Below are 21,341 nucleotides of genomic sequence, written 5' to 3' on the forward strand. Positions count from 1 at the left end.
GTAAACAATTCATGCACATACCAGTTTCTGATGAGTATTGTGCTATTGTCAAAAAGTGGTACATCTGTATTTAAACAATTTCTCATGCATGTACATGTTTCTACTACTGTCATAAATTAGCTGATGGGTGTTTCAGAGGTGCCTTTACAGTGTCCTTCCATTTAAAATACACTGCATGTGCACAGTGTGCTATTATAGAATGAGGACAAAAAAGAGAAACAACATTTATAATTTAACAAATATCTACAACTATACATATTTTTTGTATGTACTACAGATTTGGCACACCCCTAGACTGAACTCTAGCAGCACTTATTACAGGTGTAATTATTTTTTTCTTGCTTGAAGTCCTCTGATTTTTCTTGCTTGGAAATGCAGTCTAGATGTTCCCATCCAAAACACATGCAAAAACAAAATAAACACACTTTAAAATATGTTTCCTACATATCTATCTAAAAACCATACGCAGGTTTAACTTAAAATACAACTGAACGCAAAATGTTACAAAATGGAGGCTTATCCAGTGCGTTTATCTCCACATTTGACATCTTTGGTAAAGTGTGAGAGTACCTGTGATAACGTGTCGTGTGTGTGTCTGTGTGTGTTTGTCACTGATTGTTGTTGTTTGTTCTTAGCAGACGTGTAACACGTTCAAGGGCCAGCACAAAACCCGGAACTACACGGCACTACTGTCACGTATAAACCTGTATCCGCCACGAGCACTACTGCGCACCCAGGACTGGTGATCGTGTTAGTATATTGTGGGAAGGATACGTGTGTTTATTGTTTGGGACTGCAACCCCGTTGTTGTTTACACCGTGCTCTACACATTCTTGTGTATTGCCTGGGATTATTATTTGGTCACCAGACCAAATATAAACGTTTGTTCCAACTGGATAACTCTGTCTGTTGATTACGCACCGCATCACTCCTGCACCTGTAAACAGTAAACCACTTTGCCACAGATGGTTATACAGTCTGTTGCAGATTGTTACTTTAGTCGTAATCTTCAATGAAAGACAATTTTGCTGGAGACACTATCTGGCACGGTGCCAAATGCTGTCACTGCCAAATAGTGTCACCATTGAAAATGAAAATGTAGACCATATTCTGCTACGCTAAAGAAATACACTAATTAGCAGCACGATGTTATTTGATATCTAAAAACAAAGAACACAAAACAATCAAAACATCAAATGAATATGAGACACAATTGTGCTGGCGACACTATTTGGCAGGGGACCGTATTTCGCACTAATAGTGTCAAATACTGCCAGGTGACACTGTTTGGCATAACATCGGGAGATGTCCGGGAGAAGGGTACAAAATACGAGAGACTCCCAGTGAATACAGGAGAGTTGACAGGTCTGCACTGTAACTTATACATTAATATGGCTGATACATGTAAGCGCTTCTGCGGTGTCCCCACAGCTGAGTCCTGACCCAAACATTGGGCTGCTTTATGAATAGGCCAATACACAGTTGAAATTGGGTGAAAAATGCTCGTTTTGTGTTGAGTCAAGCAGTATGCAGCTCGACACGGTATACTTAAATTTTGTCTAATCTTATGTCGAGTGATAGATGTGTTTAGTAGGCTACTGTCTGTCTGTGTTTCAATTAAATATCAGTATTTAAAATATATCTAGTTTCTGGGTTTTTTTGTTGTTGTTTTTCTAACGAATGTACCTGCATTTAAATATGTTTAATGACACTGGTACTGTAGTTGAGTTGAGGCTTGTGTGGAGTTCAGAGGGCTGCGATTTGCAAGGAGCCTCGCAGCTGGCCAATCACAATACAAGTGCAATGCATATTCATGAGTACAAGTCAGAACACAGCCAAACAGTTTATCAAATCGACTGGTCACTGCCACCGAAAAGCTCGAGCTGCAACCCTCCGAAATACACACTGGTAATGATGTGCTTACAGCTAAACCTCCTGTACTCAAAATTCCATAATAGTATCTTATTCAGAACAAAGCCTGTAAACTAAACTTTTGTAGTTAAATAAACAACATATAATAATGTCCTCATATCTTTTTTCTTCCGTTATAAAAACTTTAGGGGGGGGGGGGGGGTTGCATGGGCAAGACCTCGGTGATTTTTCATGGCTAGCTACGACCCTGCGCTATATTTCATATACTTCTTGTTCAAGTATGAGGAACGTAAGGAACTCATTCCAGAACCACAGCTGTCTCTGGTCTTAGTGTCACACCACCAACCAACCAGCCAGCACTGCTTTAGCATTGTGTAAGTACAGTTTGAATACAGCATGCACCGGGACCCGGATCTCTCGCGTGAAATGAGTGACGTGACAGTGTAAACACAGACAAGACAGGCTGGCTTTGTAAACCCAAGCGGAGCTTGTTCTTGTGGAGTGGTGTTTGATTTGCGACGAATGCCGGATATACATATAGCCTGACACGCATATCGCACCGAAAGCACATTTGGTTGCATCCCCTCGTAAGTTGACTAGTTGTTTTTTGTGTTCTATGTCTATTGTTTTTGATTGTTGATGAACAGTACGTGGATATGTAGCGCTGTGGCTGGCTGCCAGAACTGTTGCACTGTGATGCGCAGAGACAGGAATGCATTTCCACTAAAACTTTAAAATACAATGAAAAATGAAGCTTCAGCGGTCCAGTCGGTCATTTTGTATTTTCATATTACAAAGAGCTGGGATGTGTTGCGCTATGAAGCAGTCGGTGCTTTAGTGTGTCTTAGTGTGTACATTTAAAGTAAGCAAACACTTGTCAACAGTGCCATTTTCATTTAGTTTACTGTGTGTGTGTGTGTGTATCTATCTATCTATCTAGCTAGCTATCTATCTATCTATCTATCTATCTATCTATCTATCTATCTATCTATCTATCTGATTTGAGTTTCCTCCTAATATATATATAATTATTCATGGACAGTTGTTATTTATGTACCACGCAGATTTCCTTGTTTGCAGTTGCAGTTCAAGTTCTAATGAGATGTGACATGTTTAGCGAAGTTAAGTTACTAGCAGATGCATTCTTCCTGGTTACAGTTCATTTTAAGGGGACGATTTCAGGTACCTATACACCCAGGATAAACCACAGCTGGGCTTTATTGGTGTATTATCAAAAATGAATCTAGCCGGGGTTTCCATATAAAAGTGTACTGTATTAAAATCGTAGCAAAGTGTGATAAAACACACTGAAGCATAAGTAAGCTCGCGAAGCATACCGGTATTTAGTATTTTGGTAAACGCAAAGTGTAACCATGGGAAAACTGCAGAATCTCCAGTTTCACTACTACATGGTTTGGTTGTTGAAATCCAGAGTGTTTGCTGTAAAATTATCCCAAAACATTCAGTGTAGCATAACAGTGGAAACATTTGGATACAAAAGTATTATTATTATTATTATTATATTTGTGCATATTACAGTGTGAATCACTCTGTAGCAAGTGGACCAAAACAATATTTTGTTTGACTGGGCTCTAAGTCAGGAAGTTACATTTCTAAATCTAAAGCTTTTGTCCTCGGTGGTTTTTGGCCTCTTTTCCTTCAGTCTTCCAGGGCAGACTCTCATGAACCTGTGGATGTCAAAATACAGTATTGTGTTATCTAACCCTCATGAACCCCAGCACTGAGAGCAGAGCCACCACCTTCCTTCAACTACCTGCAATGTACTGTGTGCATTGAGAGGAGCTGACACTGACGTGTCAGACTTGGACTGGTGCAGAAAGACTGGTACACCCACTCCAGCTAGAAGCCATACACATTGCAAGCTGCCCTTCCTGTGCACAAAACTATGATTTATTTATGATGGATTTTGATGGATAATACATTTTGATATTGACAAAACTGTTCTAATCTACAGGATAAAGACAAAGATAGTCTATTCTGCCAGGTAGGGAAATGGAATGTGTTGCAGAAATTGAGTACTTTTGCAAACCAGCTTACTTCTGTCTGGGAGAGTTGCTTAAGCACAGTGATTTCACGTATGATGTCTTGTGTCATGTCAATTTAAGTACCAAAGCATGCAAGTGCCTGACCATATAGGCTACAAGTTTAAGGATGTTAAAGTAAGGAAATGCATGCATTGCCCCAGTCTGAGGTCATATATGACATCTCTAAATAATAAAGAAGTACAGTTAAAGAATTAGTAACCGTTTAAAATTGCTGTCATATTGTTTTCAAATACTGATTGTTTTTAAAAAAAAATCTGAATATCTGTTTGTATGATGGGTGTTGCTTTCAAAAGCTATAATCTGAGACAGGCAAATTAGCGCACCAAAGGTGAGATTAAAAAAATGATTGTGAATTTAAAGGTGTAGTGCCTCATACTGTCATCCATAACCTCCTACGGCTTTACAGCACAGGAAGCTGTAGTAAGAACTTGCATGCAGGTATACAGTAGATTTGAAGAGTAGGGTACACATCTTAAACAATTGATCTTTTAAACAGACACAGAGTAGTGATATTTTAGTGTTAAACATGTTTGTGTAACACTGCAGCTTTAAATAACCAAATGGCAGTAGAACCAGTAGTTTCAGGTACTGTATGAGCAAAACATTGCCAGTGGAATGTCTGTACTTCCACACTCACTGTGATATTTGCTTAGTTGTAGGGATTGGCAAACATGTAAATAACAAGTGAGTACAAATTTGTGTAACTACAGTGCTGCTAGAAGATGAGGTGTTCTTATTAAAAAAAAAAAAATTCTTCTCTTCAAATGTTGTAAGTTCTCAGTGTGAAGGCAAGCTTGTGGGAAGTTACTGATGAGGACACATTCCTTATTTGGATATGATTATATGGAGGTTGTCTGTGTTTTGTACTCTTCTGTTGTAATCTGTTGTAGTAATATAGCTTATCAGCAGGGTGCATGTATCAAATTTATGAATTGTGAGTCTGTTTATTAGACGGACCAAGAATGACTACAGGAGGATACCAAGCTGTACTGGAGAACAGTTACACAAGAAAGAATTGTTGAAGTAGGGTATAAAAAGGCTTGTTTAAAGAAGGAATGAAGACTGCACACTCTGTTGTCTTTGAAATTGGTAATTATGCACATTGGTGCCTGTTTTGTATCGCATGCTGATATTGAAGTTTAATAAAGCATGCATATTAAACTGACTAATTGTTATATTGAGCAAATCACTCTGGGTGAATCCACATGATAAGACTCACACCAGTAAGCCAGTTAACAGTACCATATTGTTTTTGATTTGTTCATCGAAAATATATTGTTATACAGTTTAGGGACATCAATTGAGACATTGTGGAAATCAGAAGTTTAGTATATTATCTACTGTAAGGATCTTGGGGACATCATGATAGAATAATACCTCTTCTCCACTGGCACATCCGACCCAGGAGGGCTTGGTACGGCACGGGTACGGGTGGTTCTCCATTGGCACATCCGACCTGGGAGGACTCGGTACGGTACGGGTACGGGAGGTTCTCCACTGGCACATCCGACCCGCGAGAGCTCGGTACGGTACGGGTACGGGAGGTTCTCCACTGGCACATCCGACCCGCGAGAGCGCGGTACGGCACGGGTACGGGTGGTTCTCCACTGGCACATCCGACCCGCGAGAGCTCGGTATGGCACGGGTACGGATGGTTCTCCACTGGCACATCCGACCTGGGAGGACTCGGTATGGTACGGGTACGGGTGGTTCTCCACTGGCACATCCGACCTGGGAGGACTCGGTACGGCACGGGTACGGGTGGTTCTCCACTGGCACATCCGACCCGCGAGAGCTCGGTACGGTACGGGTACTGGTGGTTCTCCACTGGCACATCCGACCCGCGAGAGCTCGGTACGGTACGGGTACGGGTGGTTCTCCACTGGCTATTTGTCAAGCCCAGCAAGAACCAAACCGTGAAACTCTGGCCTCATAAGACATCTGAATCCGTCTGCTAGCCAAGCCGAGCCAGGGGCTGGGATAAGGATTTTCATCATTACGTTGCATCAGTCAGTACACTCCAGAAAGAAAAACAACAAACATGGCGGGCAGCGAGTGTGATGAGAGAAAAGTACAGCCATGGGACGCTGAGGAAGTGCAGGCGCTAGTTTCTCTGTGGACAGATAGAAGTGTTCAGGAAGATCTGGAGTCGTGTGACAGAAATGAGAAAGTTTATGCCTGAACTTCTGACCATTTGAAGCAAATAAATATAAACCGCGGGTACAGTACACTTAACTTACACACTCAAAAATACTGTCAATTTACAAAAATATAGTAAAACAAAATACAGCTGTACCGTACATACAACTACGGCTCTCGCTGCACTCACGCAGCTTCTTTTTTTTAATCACCCAAACAAAAAACAACTAGAAAAAACAACAACTATCCTCGGGATATCTCTGGCAAATCATATTTTTAAAACCTTCTTTGTTCCTCTTCAACAGAACTAATTGAACTTTTGTAAGTCGATATAATCAGTAAAATTGGTGGATTATAAAGAAATTCTTAAATATTTTACAAAATATAGCGATATTAAGATACAGCTGTACCGTTGGTCTATTAATTTTTGAACACCATTTGTTTGCGCATCTTTTGGCAAACTGAGTTAATTAATAACAATAATTAATAACAACTGTCTTTCATTGCGTGTGATGTCAGTAGCACGGCTCGGCTCTGCAGTGGAAAAACAACCCAGACTCCCCTTAACCGCACCGTGAGTGCTCGGTACAGACCCGGCGCGGCTCGATTATAGTGTGGAAAAGATGCATCAGTGTACTCTGTGCCACACACAAGTGAAGCACACAGGTTCTGAACACACATTACTCCTTTATTTTGCTAAAAAGGTTTAGCAGACCCAATACTGTATGTTGTGAAATCTGACACATAATCCCATAAATATTAGAACGTGTGTCCCCAGAACTTTTAGTTTTAAGTGGAATAAATTGTTAATGTTTACTGTACATAACCTGGTTCAGCAGTGGACAAGCGACAGTACCACTCACAGTTTACAGCTGTTGTTTCTGCAGCTGTTTTTATAACCCATTTTTAAATTATGTTGCATATCAGTGGATAGCTCTCTGTGTCTTTATGAGAGAATACTTTTTAACATTATTTGAATTAAACGCATTAAAGCATACAGAATAACAAACAAAAAGCATAAGTGTACTGCATCTATACAAAACAGACCTATAGTACAAAAGGATGGGATACTTGTAAAGATGAGTTATTGAGCATTTTTAACAGATGTTTGACAAAAAGATGTGCTACTGGTCCTTTTAATGAAAATATCTGGGAATGTTGCAGGCAGTTTGCCTCAGGGCTGCAGCAAGATGTTACAAGTTGAGTAGCTCTGATACTTTAGAAGGAAACACTGCTTCTATTATGAGTTGAATAGGGCTCTACAGCTACAGGAGGTTCTGTCAGCTGCCAGTGCCATCAGCTTTGCATCAGCTCATAAATGAGTCTGCTTGGTTAAAAATTGGAATCCTTTCCTCTAATTTCATACTATAGTTATGGAAGATATGCTATGTGGGGTATAAATCTGTATTGCGTGTTTGTGATCAATGTGAATATGATTTATGTAAGAAGTGGTTGTTGTTGATAATGCAATGGAAGACCACTGTGCAAATCCGTGTTTCCCAAAATCTATCTAGGAGGGGTTAAGGAACGATACCCAATGACCTGTCACTGCGTTACTCTGCTGGAGAGATGGTAAAGTTTTTTGCATAGGTTCGTTAGTCAAATGATTTCTGTGAGAGACACGGTGTTCTGTTTGTTGCAGTGTAGAAATTTGCGTGGGGTTGAGTTATGCAAATACTGGCAGTTTTTTTCTTTCAGTTGTTGAATATGTGGCATAAAATTATGCAAATGTGCGCTTGACACGTCAGCCAGGTGTGTTTTGGTTAATTAACAAACGAAAGCCTGGTAAATGAGCACTGTGATGCCTTGTTTCCACTGCCGGCTGTGGCCGGTCACGGCTGTAAAAGGGGTGTTTCCATTGCTGGCCACAAGAGCGCTGGCTGGATGGTTTTTCTGGCCTGCTTTGCTTTGTCGTACCTGATGTGGCCAGATTGCTGACAAAGGAACTACGTCATCACGTAGGAGGGAGGTGTGTGCTTGTAAGGAAGCCGACAGGGGAGCAGAAAAACATTTAACCCTTTACAATGGCTGCCCTCGAACAAAATTGTGGTGGCCTGATGGCCAGGTGATGGCATTTGTTAACACTGCATTGTTGTTTTACCTTTAGCATTTTTTAGGTTTTAAATGTCAAAGCGAACACACAAACTGAAAGCAAAATAAATAAAATAATAAACTTACCAAACAGGCTTTGCGGTAATGAAATCATCATCGCAATCATCCGATGCAGAGCTATCAGATTCACTTTCAATCTGTCTTCTTTTTGGTTTGGAAAATTGGGTCTTGAGAATGCCAATCATGTATAGCACAAAAATAAAAATAGCTGCGAAACTTTTCTCAATTGCACCATCCACGGCTCGGGCAGTTTTTTCAATTGCACCATCCACGGCTCGGGCAGTTGTTTTCCCTGCTCTTCAACTACTATGGGTTTCTTTAAAATGCAGCACAATACCTTCCCACAATCCCTCAGTGACCTGATGATGCAGGACAAGAACTTCCGAATTTGACCACTTTAGGAAAAAACACAGAAACACTTTGTTACCAGCCCCGGCCCGCAGTGCAAACGAGGCAAAGCAGTCCCAGAGTTTGATTACAGTATTTTTTTTCTAATTATTTTTATCTTGACATCTTAATTTCAGCAAAGGAAGTAGACTGCAGCCATGGCCGAAGGAGGATTTGACCCATGTGAATGCATCTGCTCTCATGAACATGCTATGAGAAGACTCATTAACTTGGTAAGAGCCACTTCAATGGTATATTGTTCTAAGTAAGGAACAGTGGTCATTCCAGCTCCAGTGCACCTGATTCCTGAGAGGTGATACATAAACTACACATGATTTAGAAAACAGGTATTGTGGGTATAGTGATGATACATGCTACTCTGCTACATTGCATAAGGAACTAAATATATTGAGATTGCTATTGTATGACTATTTAGAAGTTTGCAGTAGACAGGGTTTTTTTTTCTAATTTGTAAAGAGGTTTGTCTAAAGTTCTGCAGTTGTGCTCAAACAAGGTAGGGAGCTTGTTTTGGTCCTTTTGTAATTTTACTCAGAAGGCAAACTTGCAATCATCCAGTAATTCCCTAGGAAACGTAAATGTTTGTTTTATAAGAGATGAAGCAAGCTGGAGGACGAAACAAAAATAGCACATTTGCAGACATAAAATTAAATACAAACTCAGGCTACCACCTTCAAACATGTACTGTAAAACTAAAAATCAAAAAGTGAAAAAATCCATACATTTGAAAATGTGTAGGCCTAAACTGTAACCATACAAAGACTGTAAACTAAAGTAGCTGACAAGTCTTTGGTTTGTTTTGTAATTGTGTTGCCTCATTGACATTTTTAGTCCATTATTATACAACCTAGTCCTGTATTGGGTAAATATTGACTGTACTTCAGTGCAAATTCCGGTATGTCTTTGTCTGCAAGTCTCTGCTGAAGAACTACAGTATATCCTCACAATGTACAAGCTCTGCTTATATCTTACCCCCATGTGATCATATAGTTAAAATAAAAAAAATGTAAAAACTACGTAGGGCTGTAACGAAGGGTACCTTTTGATCTTCGAAGGTTCGGAACACATTACCAAAGGAAGGTACTCATTTGCATAATTTACTGGTGATGTCATCATAGCTACTTGTTTATATTTGACAGGTAATCCACATAAATGTAAAATTAAACATACGTTATATAGAACAGTAATCATGTTTGTATAATTTAAATACAAATTTATGTACACATACTTGACCTGCTTGCGATATATACAGTAAGCTTGCATTGCAGCAGCACCTTATTGTGGCCAATTAAAAGAACTGGGGGGCTCCAGAGTGGCGCATCCCGTAAAGGCGCTCCGCGCGGAGTGCAGGATGTGCCCTATAGCCTGGAGATCGCAGGTTCGAATCCAGGCTAAAAACCAGGGTAAAAAAATTGGCGACGACTACATTTAAAAAAAAAAAAAAAAAAAAAAAAAAAAACTGCAGCGGACTCAGGCAAAACAATGCTTTATTTAACAGCGTTCCATGCAGGTTATCAGTCACGGTCACATTTTACTACAACCACTACTACTACTACAAATAATATGAACTTACGCTTGTCAAGTGACCCTGGAGAGTGGTCGTGTCTCCATGATACATCAGCGGTCGCTTGCACAGTTTGCATTCAGCTTTGTTTTTGGTCATCTGGGCATTTAACAAAAAAATCTCAGACAGCAGAGGGTTTTGGAGACATTTCTTTCAATACAGCTTGCACTATACAACGCTTTGCTGTCGAGATGGTGAATGAAGAAATTTATGCCTCTGCATAACACGAGCTGGAGGGGGGAGGGACGGACCCTGCTCAGTTTTCAAAATTAAAATTATTAGTGTTAGCGTATATATTTTGTTTCAAACATATTCTACTACAGCACTTGTCTTACACTGTCTTGTACACTAGGTATTAGGTACATATTTTACTGAAGCACTACAACCGCTATAGGTACCCCCACCCCCCCACATAGTGCTTTGTCGTAACATACCCTGCTCTAATGTACGGCAGTGGCGCCATATTGAGCTCCTACAACGATATGGTATTGCATTTTAATACAACAACTTTTGACATTTTAATGTGTGATTTATAGTATTCAAACGGTTTCTGTTAACAGAGGAAAAAAAACCCAGTGCGTGAATGCCGCCTGGTGAACCTTCTAAAGTTTAAAACTACCTTTTGAATTCCTGGCTAGCGAACGACCCTTCGACCCTTTGAACACAGTAAAAGCGGCAGTTGTATTCAAATTAGCCGTATCCTTTCCAAATGATGATTATTCCACCACCTTAAATGGCCATGTTGTTATTCTACCATTACTTGTTTATGACTGGAAGAGAGTATTAGCTTCTAACTAAATGTGAAGTGCTGTGTAATGCTCACTTGTTGATTAATAGTTTCTTTTTAATGTTTTATTTTGTGTCGGCCTTATTACAGGCTGTCCTGTTGCTAGTTTCATCTACACAGTGGAACAATGACATAAAGACAGTGCTATAATTGTATGTGGACCATGGAAGATGTTTATGTGTTTGGGTTGCATGTTAAACAGGTGTTGTCATGCATAGCTGGCATTCAGAGATATTTTAGGTAGTGGATGGTGGCACACATCGCAGAAAAACAAAAACAAAGTTCTAAATGTACCCTGTAGTGAAGCAATAGCCTCTTCCATACTGGGTTGTTTGTCAGATTGGATGAGCTGCTGCTCTAAATATACAGTACAGCTTACATTGTAATTGGGCTGTATGTAGGAGTGGGTAGGTACACTTCAATACAATGGGAATGGGGTTCCCAGACCCAAATGAACTATGATTTAATATGTGTAGAACACCAGGATGGCGTATATTCAGAAGTACAGTACAACGTGTATACTGTAGCTTTGTATTGGGGTGGAGCTCTTGAATACAATGTGGGTGTGCTGTAGCTATGCAGCAGATTTTATCTAGGAGCTGTGTTTGACAAGCAGTTTCACTTGTTGGTTTGCAGAGTCAGCTGTGAGTCCTGTATGCTGTCCATTCAGGATAGACACCACCACCAGCTGCAGACATCCAGAAATCACTGTATTGTGGTCTAGAGCACGAATGAAACACAACATGACATATTGGTACCAGATTTTATCTTTATTTTTGTCAGATTTAAAAGGGACCTGAGCCCTTAGCGGTCCATTTATTCAGCACGTCTCAGGCGCGTCAGGTCCAGTTTATTTTCACATGCGCAGTTTATTTTAGACTCGCTGTTTTAAAAGTATTTTTTTCACAGTAAAACAGGTTTAAAAGGTACTGCATATCAACAGGACACTCAGTACTGCATCTGCAGCCCCACCCCACCCCTTGTTCGCTGTATTTTTCACATACCTCTTCATAGTAGTGCATACAGATAAATCATCTCCTGATCACTCGTTTTATCACCAAACTCCTCAATAATGTGATCCAAGTCATTATTTTATTACTATAACATCTAAAAAAAAGCTCTGCAAATGTCTGTGATATTCTTTGAGCACTGGATGCAGAAGCAGCTATCTTGTTTGTTTATGTCCGTGTTATCTATGTGGTGCCGGGGCTATCTGTATTCATGAGATACGGTCTCACTCGGCCATTGAATGGCCAAATGACTAGAGACCTGTTTTTTACGTCTTTTTGATGTCGGACAGGGTTCGACATTGGACCGGAAAGGGAAAATTGCAATGTCGGACCAGGTCCGACACAGGACCGCAAAAGGTTAATGTTGGGGTGCAGAAATCCTGCTTTAGCTTAATTCTAAAATCAGAACCTCTTAACATTAGAACTGCTGGATTTTTGAACTACCTAGAACCGCCACATGGGTCACTGTGACCCATACATTTTTAAACTGCTTCATTATGAAAATGAAAGACATACTATCGGATACAACTGAAAAGGTTTATTCATGAACATCCTATCTAACATTTGCATTGCAGAAACACCGTATTTAAATGGAAAATTAAACATAAAAGGCTTTACTTTTAAAATGAGTTCATATACAGCACGACTACAAAAAAACTGGTATGTACATATACCCGTGTACAGGTTTAAACAGGTACATGTACACACAAAACTATAAAACAGAAATCATTGTTTCTAATACTACATAAAAATAAAATATAACACTACTTCCGGTGTGACGGCCGCATTGTACTCTATGGAGGAGCGTACACGTCTGCCAGCTGACTGTGCCTGCATCCAGGAGCTGAGTTGTAAACACAGACGCAGTTCCATTGAACAATATTGTGTAAACTGGTACAATCAAACCTATAAAACTGAAATGTTTTTTTTTTTCTAAAAGTAATATAAAAAAATAATATATAAAATACGTTTCATATTAGGCTCATAAGTTGTTATCCTACCTGTCATTTCAGTTTGTTGTATGCATCTGAGTGCAAAATGACTACTTTCAAGATTAAATATTTCCTTCTGATATATTCCCAGTTGCATTTGTGAAACAAAACAAAGGATTGTTGTCTCCCGGGTACATTGGAAAATAAGCAACTAGGCTTTCACGGAGTTGGCATCTTGATAAATCCACAATCATAGCAATCTCTGTCTCGTAGTCGGTCTACAAACAAAGGCTTAAAATAAAAAAAAAAACACGTGTGCTAGGAGAAGGAGGCTTGTCTTGTTTGCTGCATTAACAAAAACAATAGAATGTCTTGCGTTATATTAAAAAAAAGACATGTATTGTAATGCATGGGTCATATTGACCCACGTGGCGGTTCTAGGTAGAACTGTTTATAACTTTATCATTTTTGTGATTCTGGCTATCGGACGCCGTCGGGATATTTAATTTATATATTTAGGAAAAGTCAAAAACGGACATACACATACGATTTACAACAGAAGAGTAATTAACATTTTAAATGCAAAATGGGTCACACTGACCAGCATGGCGGTTCTAGTGTTAATATATGTAATAATAAGAAATCGATATTGACACTGGATTCAGTGTTTTAAGATTGTAACCAAACTTTTTTAAAAACATTATTTATTTATTTTTTTCCCCACTTAAAATGTGTAAAAGCAGTGCACAATAAGCACATTCTGTGTGCTTTCTTGTTTTTTTGTTGTTTTTTTATTCCCTGGGAATACTACACTGTTTGTTTGTACAAAAGCTGGTTGTAAAATTCTTAAATGTAAAGTACAGTACATGGAAATTAAATCGAAAGGCAATGTCTGGCTCAACATCCCGGCCCAGTGGTTTTAATCTTGCAACATCTAGGATTACTGGATTTGGACCTGTACTGTATCTACCAATTGTGAAGTACAATAGTGCAAGCTAAGTCCAATTCTGTCTATAACAGGGAGAACAGGGATTCAGCAGAGCACGATTTGAACCGCTGGAGTCAGCATTTTAGGTTGTGTACATCAGATCTCCATGACCTTAGAACGAGTTGAAATGGGCTTTTATTGGGCTTGTAAACTGGAAACAAGCTGTTGTGGTTTATTTTTTTATTTAAAGTAAGAATGGTTTGAAGTACTGTGGACTTTAGTGAACCAGTTGTTTAGTTCCAGTGAAACCGGTCTTTGTCTTTAAATCTGAGAATTACATTTTTATATAATTTTCAAGTATATCCCGTTTTCTATGTTTTTACCTTAGTCCATTTCCTTTTACAGCTGAAAAAGTTAAAAAACAAGAATCTGGAGATTTACCAAATCCTATATATTTAGATGAATGTACTTTAATATACTAATTATGAGTACCCTTATAAAAGTGTATGTTTTATAGTTTCTATGCTTTCCTGTTTTTATAGGATGCTTTGAAAATTACAGACCCTACACTAATCTTTAATTATACACCATCACAACCGTTGCACCCAATCAGATCACTCGGTTGCCGTAGGGTATGTCACGGTGCACTACACCTTTTGATTTGTGTATGAAATGGAACTAGTTTAATCTGGAAAACAAATCACTATGGCAACCGTGCAGACTACCGTAGAAGACAGCAAAGTAAAAAGTAAAAATGTCTAGATTTGTTCGGGTATCCAAGCAAAAAAAAAAATTATGTAATGGTGTATAATCAGGCTCCGTAATAACAGCCTCATTGTTTATTAGAATTCTGAATATTTACACTACACCTAAAAACAAATTATGGTGTAAATATTCTCCACTTGTGTTCAAGGGAGTCTTCCCGTCCCTGTCAGTCCCCCAGTCCTTTTGAGCTTTTTGAAATTACATCAGGAATTTCAGAACCACTGTTTATATTATTTTACAGATCCACTTTAAAGCAGTTTTGGCTAACTAAATAATTCCGTAACCCTTTCCTGTTGCCCGTTCCCAGTCGGTGTAACAGGTTCCCATGTGCAGTTTTGGAGCAGTGTAAGGGAAATCACTTTTTGCAAACCTTCCTGTTGGGTAGTTTGGCACTTCCTAGGTCATTTCACCTCAAGGGTGACTTTGACCACTACCCTTCAAGCAGCTGCTTCCTCTAATGACTAACATGGGCGGTGTTTACATGCAAGTTTTAATCGCGCTACTATAGTGCATTCATGACGTGTCACGCGCAAATGACGCATGATTGTGCTCGTTCCAAAAGTGCACGACAAAAAAAGTGTGTGACTTAAGTGTCATTACACTTTGGTAAAGCACGGTAAAGTGCACGCTAATTGGCCTAATTAGTCCCATAGCAACAAACTCCACAGTCGTGCAAAATACTTAACGATAGACTTTCATGAAATAACACAATACCTCCTCCACCTCCCCTATATAAAAGAACGCTTTTCGCGGCTAAATTATGTATAAATTGCATATAGAGATGTTGATTTATACCATTATTTATTAATTTCAGTGTATTATGAACGATGCATGAGAACTACTAGATCGTTATGACCAGCATTATTATCATAATAATAATAATACTACGAATAATGTAGTTTTTTTCCCGCAGGATGTTTCAAGCTTCCACCCCTTCTGACAGCAGCAACACCAGGTCCGCTGGACGGATGAGGAAACTTGTTCCCCCCTCCAAATTATTTCGGACCTGGGGGTTATGGATGAACTGGATCGACCTCGCCAAATAAATGCCACAATTTTCACCAGTATTACCGGTGCTCTGGTTGAACTTGGTATAAATAGAACGCTCCTGCAAGTACGAGATAAATTCAAGAAACTGAAATATCTGTACCTGCAGGAGAGAAAACGCCTGCAGTCCTGCGGTCAAAGCTCGAGGTCCCAATTTCGGTTCTGGGAGGAAATGCACCGGTTAATGGGTGACCGGCCAGTGGCAGTGGCATCGGACCATTTGCTGGAATCCTCATCCTTCCAGACGTCCTGTGAAATACCAGCCCCATCAATACAATGTGGTAACTGCGCCAGCCATCATTTACTTTTCTAAACTAAAATATGCTAGTGCTCAAACCAACTTTAATTTAAAGGAGACCAATTGTGAATTGTTTCAAGTCTGTGTTTTACCTCAGAAGCCTAAGAATAATTTGTGACTACAATAACATATCGCACATACACACCACCGTCCCATCTTCAATTAAAAGTGCTTGATATCCCCAACCACAGCAGCTAGCATTTTCAAAACAACTTTACTTTAAAGAAGACCAGTTGTGAATCGTTTCACAGCTTCTGTTTTACATGTGAATCCGAATAATAATTTGTGAAAAAAACAAATGGTTTGGGATATCAAGCCATTTTACGCATGTCAGGGTAAGTGTGTGCGCATATGCGATCTGTTCTGTTTTTCACATATTATTCTTAGGATTCACATGTAAAACAAAAGCTGTGAAGCAATTCACAACTGTTCTTCTTTAAATTAAAGTTGGTTTGAACGGTGTAGCTGCTGATCCAGGATCATCGTCTGATGCGCCTGGAGTACAGAAGGATGTACCGTCTGATTGCACGCACCGCTGCCAGGCAGGATCGGCAATACAGCCACCTTTTGGAAAGGCTGGACCACGCTGATCAACAGCACCAAGAGGTGGTTGCGTTGTACGCCGAATTTCTGTGCACAATACGATTCCTTTCCTACAAACCCATTGCATGGGACTGAAGGAGTTCATCCCATACAAGACTTAATCTAGCCAGTGTTTGTCTGCGTCTTCTCCATCCACCCATTTTTGTCGCAACTACATTGTAAGTAGGCCTATGATTTTATATACCCTTATAACTAATTAGCAAATACACACAAATTATGTATTTATTATATTAACAGCATTTGTGTAAGTTTCTACATTTTCTGCATAATTAATTTTAATATTTCAACCATGTACCTGTGTTTGAAACCAACACATCATGAGTTGTTTTTAATATATTTGTTCCACATTAATGCATATTTGTGATTATTGAACGCATAATCCTTTTGTTTAGCACATTAACAGTTACGCAGTTGGCTAAGACTAATATATATGGGTGTGTGAAAGGACATCAGTAGCCTAAGAAGCATAAGAAAAGCAGTAATGGGAATTGGTGAGTGCTGTCGGTTTTTGTACACATGCTACTTCTACCATTTCTAGAACAACTAATTCTAAACAATAATAGTAATAACTATTATTATTTTCTTCTTCTTGGCAGCATGAACCGTTTTAACTGCAAGACTTTTGCATTCTAGACAGATGGGGGGTAACCTTCTCTTCATCTCTGCCTAGCGCGTAAAGCCTCATGTAAACCCCTATGCATTATTTGAACAATATCCTTTATCGCGCAGCATCTCTTTTCAGCGGGTTTGGTGATATTTATATAAACCCTCCCATTATTCTATTATTAATGAGGTTGTCTGCATTTGGACGACTAAATTCTCTCTCTAAAATAAACTCTCATGTAAACGTGGAAGCAGAACTGTCATGACCAAAAAAGCGCGAGAGATCTGTTGTCACGCTTTTTAGTTTTTGCTTGTAAACTGCCCCATGGTTTACAGCAATTGACGCTTGACCCGACAACACCTGCTGAGCAGTGGCTACCTGAAAGTATGGCAAGGAAGTATACCAAGTTTAGTGGGCCAGCTATTTCATTCCCAGTAAGGTTGGAATTTACACTTCTTTATTATATATCACTGTGGTTCTATTTCTTGGTGACTGTCGGATCAGTTTAATTTATACTGATTCGCATTAGGCAAATGGCTGCTAGGTAACAATCTGTAATTTTATCCATGTGGAATAAACAACTGTTTGTTTAGTTTAATTAGTTCAACATTGTTCTGTATTTTGCAGAGCTGCTTTTGGGTTTCTTTCAGTTAATTTAAGATTAAATAGGCATACACTTTTTACAGTGCCAGGAGTTGACAGCAGTTAATTTTTTTAACCAAAGATATAAAGATTCGGGGCTCCCGAGTGGCGCATCCAGTAAAGGCACTCCGTGTGGAGTGCAGGATGCGCTCTATAGCCTGGACGTCGCCGGTTCGAGTCCAGGCTATTCCACAGCCGACCGTGGACGGGAGCTCCAGGGGGCGGCGCTCAATTGGCCGAGCGTCGTCCGGGGGGAGGGAGGGTTAGGTTGGCCAGGGTGTCCTCGGCTCACCGTGCACCAGCGACCCCTGTAGTCTGGCCGGGCGCCTGCGGGCTTGCCTGTAAGCTGCCCAGAGCTGCATTGTCCTCCGACGCTGTAGCTCTGAAACGGCTGCACGGTGAATCTGCAGAGTGTAAAGAAGCTGACGGCACACGCTTCGGAGGACAGCGTGTGTTCATCTTCGCCCCTCCCGAGTCAGCGCAGAGGTGGTAGCGGTGAGCTGAGCCTAAAAAATAATTGGGCATTTCAAATTGGGGAGAAAATAATAAAAAAACTAATTGGCAATGACTAAATTTAAAAAAAAAAAAAGAAAAAAAAAGATATAAAGATTGATGCTGTATGATGAGATGTAAGGCAGAATAAAGCGACACATGTGAGAGTTCCACTTTGGAATGACAAACAGGTGCACTGAGAACTGACACCTTCACGATTAGAACAAGAATTTAGTTTCAATGTGCATTTAACCCACCAGGTGTCACTGTGAACCAGTCTCGGTTTAACTGTGGTCTATATAAACAAACTACATCAGAGTGTATTCTGACAGTCTTTATGCTCTGCTTAAGTCTGAAAAGTCACATCTCATGATGCAGCATTGAATATTTATTGTAAAAATAATAATCTCTGGATTATGAATATACTTTCTTTGGTAAAAAAATTTTGAGACAGTTCCATCAATAAACGTAATGACACCTAAACACACTACAGGGCACTCAACTTAAAGAAGATGCTTACTTGTCAAGGACAAAAACATTTGAATATGTTTTTCAAAGAAGGAGAACAGTAAAGGGAGATGAGTAATCTGTAGGTGCTCATTTATTTTATCTTCTGGCTGAAAAGATCGTCAAAATAGAGGTTAGGGTTCAGCAGTTTTTTTTTTTTATCAAATCTTAAACTGGAAATGAGGAATTTGGGGGTTACTTTTGATTCAAATGTATCATTTGAGTCTCATGTTAAAAAAATTACCAAAGTTTATTTTTATCATTTGAGGAATATAGCCAAACTTAGACCCATTCTCTCTGTACCTGACTCTGAAAAGCTAATGCATGCCTTTGTTTCATCCAGAATAGATTATTGTCATGCTCTGTTTACTGGTATTCCTAAATGTGTGGTGTCTAGTTTGCAGCTAGTTCAAACACCAACTAAAACCAAAAGCAATGAGCATATTACCCCTGTCTTAGCCTCTTTGCACTGGCCCCCTGTGCATTTTAGAATTGATTATAAGATTTTGCTTTTAACTTATAAAGCCCTAAATAGATTAGCGCCAAGTTATTTACAGGAGTTGCTCACTCCTTACAGTCCAAGTCGTACTCTAAGATCACAGGATGTGGGGCTGTTGGTTGTTCCAAGAGTGAATAAAGATGGTGTGGGAGGAAGGGCCTTCTCTTGTAAAGCCCCAATGTTGTGGAATGCTCTGCCATCTTCAATCAAAAAGGCAGGGAACCTTTCTATTTTTAAAACAGCATGAAAACCCATTTTTATATAATGGCTTTTTTACTATAATTTTAGCACTGACTGTGTATTGTTGTCTTTTTAACTGTTTCATAGGAATTATCTTTGCCTTTTAAATTTTGTATAATATTGTAAAATGTTGTAAAGCGCCTTGAGGTCCGTGTGATGAAAGGTGCTATATAAATGTAAATAAATAAATAAATATGTTTTTGTTTGGAAATTATCATTCAATGCTGAAACTTGGAAAAGCTGTTGACCATGCTAGATGATCTAAGTAAAATAAAATGCAACTGTCCAAGTTACAAGAGGATCCTCCCACCTCATCGACTCAGACAAGCATTGAGGATCCTCCCACCTCATCGACTCAAATTGGACAAGCATTGAGGATCCTCTCACCTCATCGACTGGGATTGGACAAGCATTGAGGATCCTCTACCTCATCGACTCGGATTGGACAGACATTGAGGATCCTCCCACCTGTTCGACTCAGACAAGCATTGAGGATCCTCCCACCTCATCGACTGAGTTTTGAGCCCCCAAAGTGCATATTGATGATAATTTATTCTTTAAAAAAAATACTATCAAAAATAATTTTATACAAAAAATATCCTGGAGTGTGTTTTCCCCAGTTATTTTATTGTTAAACCACTTAGTTATTGGTTTAGTTTCAAGCACACTTTTACACCGTCTTTTTGTTGTTTGTTTTTATTGTTATATAAATAAATATTTTGATTGTACCCATGATTAGTTTAAAAACACAGAATATATATATATATATATATATATATATATATATATATATATATATATATATATATATATATATATATTTTACAACTGTTTTTTTTTTTGGTTGTTTGTTTCTGACAACCGCGGTTTGAACTGGGGAGAGCAAGAAAGCATAGCTGTCATAGCGTTGTGGGGCGGAACTCAAATCCAGAATGCACTAAGCGGAAACACAAAATAAATACATATACCGAGAAATAGCGGCAGGTCTGGCGAACCAAGGTCTGTGCAACCCCCATCATGACCATTCACCCCCAACCGCTACCCCTCACAGGAATTTACCCAGAACAATGAAGGTACACCTGCCCCGGTGCCAGCCTTGCCTCACACCTGGCATTGTCTCTGAAAGTTGTCTCTCAAGCACTGTAGAAAAGAGAGATCTGTGCAACCCCCTCTCTGCACTTTTGTATTATAGTTGATCTGTTACACAATTGCGTTTTACATGTTGTAGTCTAAGTTTTAAATAAAGATTGTTTTAATTATTTGCAGTCCCTGTCATTTCTTTTTTAAAAAAGGAACAAAATGTTTTGAATATTTACAAACAATTTAGATAGTGTACTTTTATATAACATTATTATTATTATTATTATTATTATTATTATTATTATTATTATTTATTAATTTGCAGTAGTAGTATTTGTAACAAGGCTAATTTGAAAAAAAAAAAAATGTTAACTGCAATTCTATACAGTAAATGTTTTTTCTCTGGTATTCCTGTGGCTGCTTAGCCTATTTTAACTAAAAATGAAGGACTTATGCATCATACAATTATGTATATTTACAAGGTGAGACAATATTGGGGAAGAAACAGAATACAGTTCTTTTGAAAACAAAAGGGTCTATTACAGTAATACACAGCAAATGTACTTATCTTACTCAAGGTGGAATCCTTTACATAACAAATGGGTCAGGAACAGTTGTGTCAGTGTAAAACACTGTCTAAACAAATAACCATTTTTCTCGTAGACTGAGATATATGTATATCTATATATCTATATATCTATATATATAATCTATATATATATATCTTTTAAGACGAGTCCCCACAATAT

General features: G+C 39.0%; 1 protein-coding gene across 2 annotated transcripts in view; it reads left to right on the top strand.

Annotated features, from left to right (window-relative positions):
* Positions 1-1,853: 1,853 nt before the first annotated feature.
* The window catches only part of LOC117408466 (small integral membrane protein 14-like), a 30,751-nt gene continuing 11,263 nt past the window's right edge, over positions 1,854-21,341 (top strand). Inside the window, exons 1-2 of one of the 2 annotated variants that reach the window (XM_059006465.1) lie at positions 1,854-1,908; positions 8,714-8,809. In XM_059006465.1, the coding sequence (XP_058862448.1) occupies positions 8,735-8,809 (75 nt within the window). In that variant the 5' untranslated portion in view covers positions 1,854-1,908; positions 8,714-8,734. Of the gene's footprint in view, positions 1,909-2,301; positions 2,460-8,713; positions 8,810-21,341 lie in introns of those variants that run through there. The other variant, XM_034013469.3, reaches the window with a different exon arrangement.

Source organism: Acipenser ruthenus, chromosome 2, assembly GCF_902713425.1.
Source record: "Acipenser ruthenus chromosome 2, fAciRut3.2 maternal haplotype, whole genome shotgun sequence".
Taxonomy (NCBI): Eukaryota; Metazoa; Chordata; class Actinopteri; order Acipenseriformes; family Acipenseridae; genus Acipenser; species Acipenser ruthenus.